Source organism: Clytia hemisphaerica, unplaced genomic scaffold, assembly GCF_902728285.1.
Source record: "Clytia hemisphaerica strain Z4C2 unplaced genomic scaffold, Clytia hemisphaerica genome assembly, whole genome shotgun sequence".
Classification (NCBI taxonomy): Eukaryota; Metazoa; Cnidaria; class Hydrozoa; order Leptothecata; family Clytiidae; genus Clytia; species Clytia hemisphaerica.
Genome location: NW_027103835.1, coordinates 284,717 through 286,659, shown reverse-complemented (window position 1 = coordinate 286,659; position 1,943 = coordinate 284,717). Strand labels below are relative to the sequence as shown.

General features: G+C 31.9%; 1 protein-coding gene across 1 annotated transcript; it reads right to left on the bottom strand.

Annotated features, from left to right (window-relative positions):
• Positions 1-906: 906 nt before the first annotated feature.
• LOC136807044 (MRG/MORF4L-binding protein-like) lies at positions 907-1,638 on the bottom strand. The gene has a single exon (XM_067063613.1). The coding sequence runs from the start codon at positions 1,568-1,570 to the stop codon at positions 1,067-1,069; it is 504 nt and encodes a 167-aa protein (XP_066919714.1). The 5' UTR covers positions 1,571-1,638; the 3' UTR covers positions 907-1,066.
• Positions 1,639-1,943: the final 305 nt, after the last annotated feature.

Here is a 1,943-nt window from a genome sequence, read left to right as displayed (position 1 = left end):
AATGATGATTTGTGAAAATGCATGCAGAATATTTTGTTATCTTTTTGCTCGATAAATTGAATTTGGAGAAAATATAATCCACTTAAAGTGCATTTAAAATGCTCCACTAACAAGTTCAAGGTGTTTTTACAGCTGAAAGGCTTATTAAGGCCTTTATTTAGGAATTCTTTTAGATTATTGAGCATTCCCACAGTTCACACAAATTTGACATTTCATGGATTTCTTTCAATTTTCAAGAGTTCACGCATTACTTAAAAAGCTCACATACACATATTCATCCAAAATACTTATAGCATAAACTTCTTATTCATTTTTGTTAAAAGTTTACGTTAAACGTGATATTATTTTGTACCTAAAAAAAACAACTACTATTTTGTTTATAAAAAGGAATATCCTTTCGTTACTTCATTTCTGGTTGCATTTAATTCACACAGGATTTTCAGACAAGTGCCGAAAAAAGTCCTGTGTCAGACCAGTTCTAAAAGTATTGTGTAATTTCAAAATAATCTAAATAGTACTCTTTTTAACTACTTGATATACACGTTTTCTTATAAGAACAAACTATATAAGAACAAGTTAAGAACAATTTGAGCCTTTGAGGACTCAAAAACTTCCCTTGTCTGAGGAAAATGGTCAAAAATATTCACAAAATGGTCAAAATAAGAACATGTTAAGAAGATTTTTAGGCTTACAACTCAAAAAGTTAAGAGATGTTCAAATGCTTCAAAAATGTTGGATGTTCTTATAAAAAAAACGTGCAAGACGATCTTTAAAGCAATATTTTTGGATTATTTCCCTGTTGCATGAGGTTTTTGCATTGTGTTTTTATTGCTGCATCTGGCTGCATTACTGTATTGTGATTTGTAATTATAATTAAAAAGTTTTAATTAACGTTGCATGACAAAAGAAGCTTTGTCATTAAAGACACAAAACTTTTCTTCTTATAGAAGTGGTTTGACCTGGTTTGACACAGAACTTTTTATCGGAACACCCTGTATATAATTTGAGCTACCAAATTTTGTATCAATCATTCATCATCCATCATCCGTAATTAACCATCATTAAACTATCTTCTTCTTTTTGTAGCACTGCCAGGTGTTGCTGGTGAGTTAGGTTGAGAGCTGCTTGATGACAGTTGAGCGGTTCTAGCAGTGCGTTTACGTTTAGGAGAAGCTAAGCTTTCAGGTGTCGAAGAAGCCAAAGAGCTTGTTTTCAGGTTCGATAAGGTCAAATTACTGGGTCTTGATAAAGGAGCATCTTCGTTTGAAGCTATTGAGGTAGCTGGGGATGATGGGTTTGACATAAATTCTGGATTTGTCATTTCTTCAGGCAAATTAAAATCAGTTGTATTATTAGGGAAAGGAAGTTCATCAAGTTCATTCAATGTTTCAATATTATACATGTTTGTTAAATGTGTCCAAATATCTTTTGGTTGTAAATCTTTTGAATCACAAGTGGCATTTTGCATTTTGTTATGGATGCAAGCCATATGGAAATAACGGTTGATACCAGTTGGTTTGTGACCTTTTAGTGCATGGAATAAGTTGACTTCTAACTCTGGTGTCCACATCTTGAATTGTTTATTTATTTTTTGTTTCTTTAAGTTTTAATGATACTGAAATATAAAGAAAAAAAATTAAAACGATTTTAACGCAGTCATTTCTATATATATAATAAAATGGGGGCAATTTTCATCAATGAGTTCATTTCTTCCTTCGTTTTTTTAAATCTACTAGATAATTTCAGCGTGCTTCTTTTCTTCTCTGATTGGCTACCTATTAAGAAAAATAACAATAGAATAGCTTAACAGCTCTGCACAAAAAGTATTCCATCTGGTTCAACAAAATTGAAGGATGGGCATAATGTTGAGAGCTGACAAGCCTTCGAAAGCCGTTACGTTTTCAAATTTTGTCCTCTGAGAACTACACTAAATTTGAAATAGC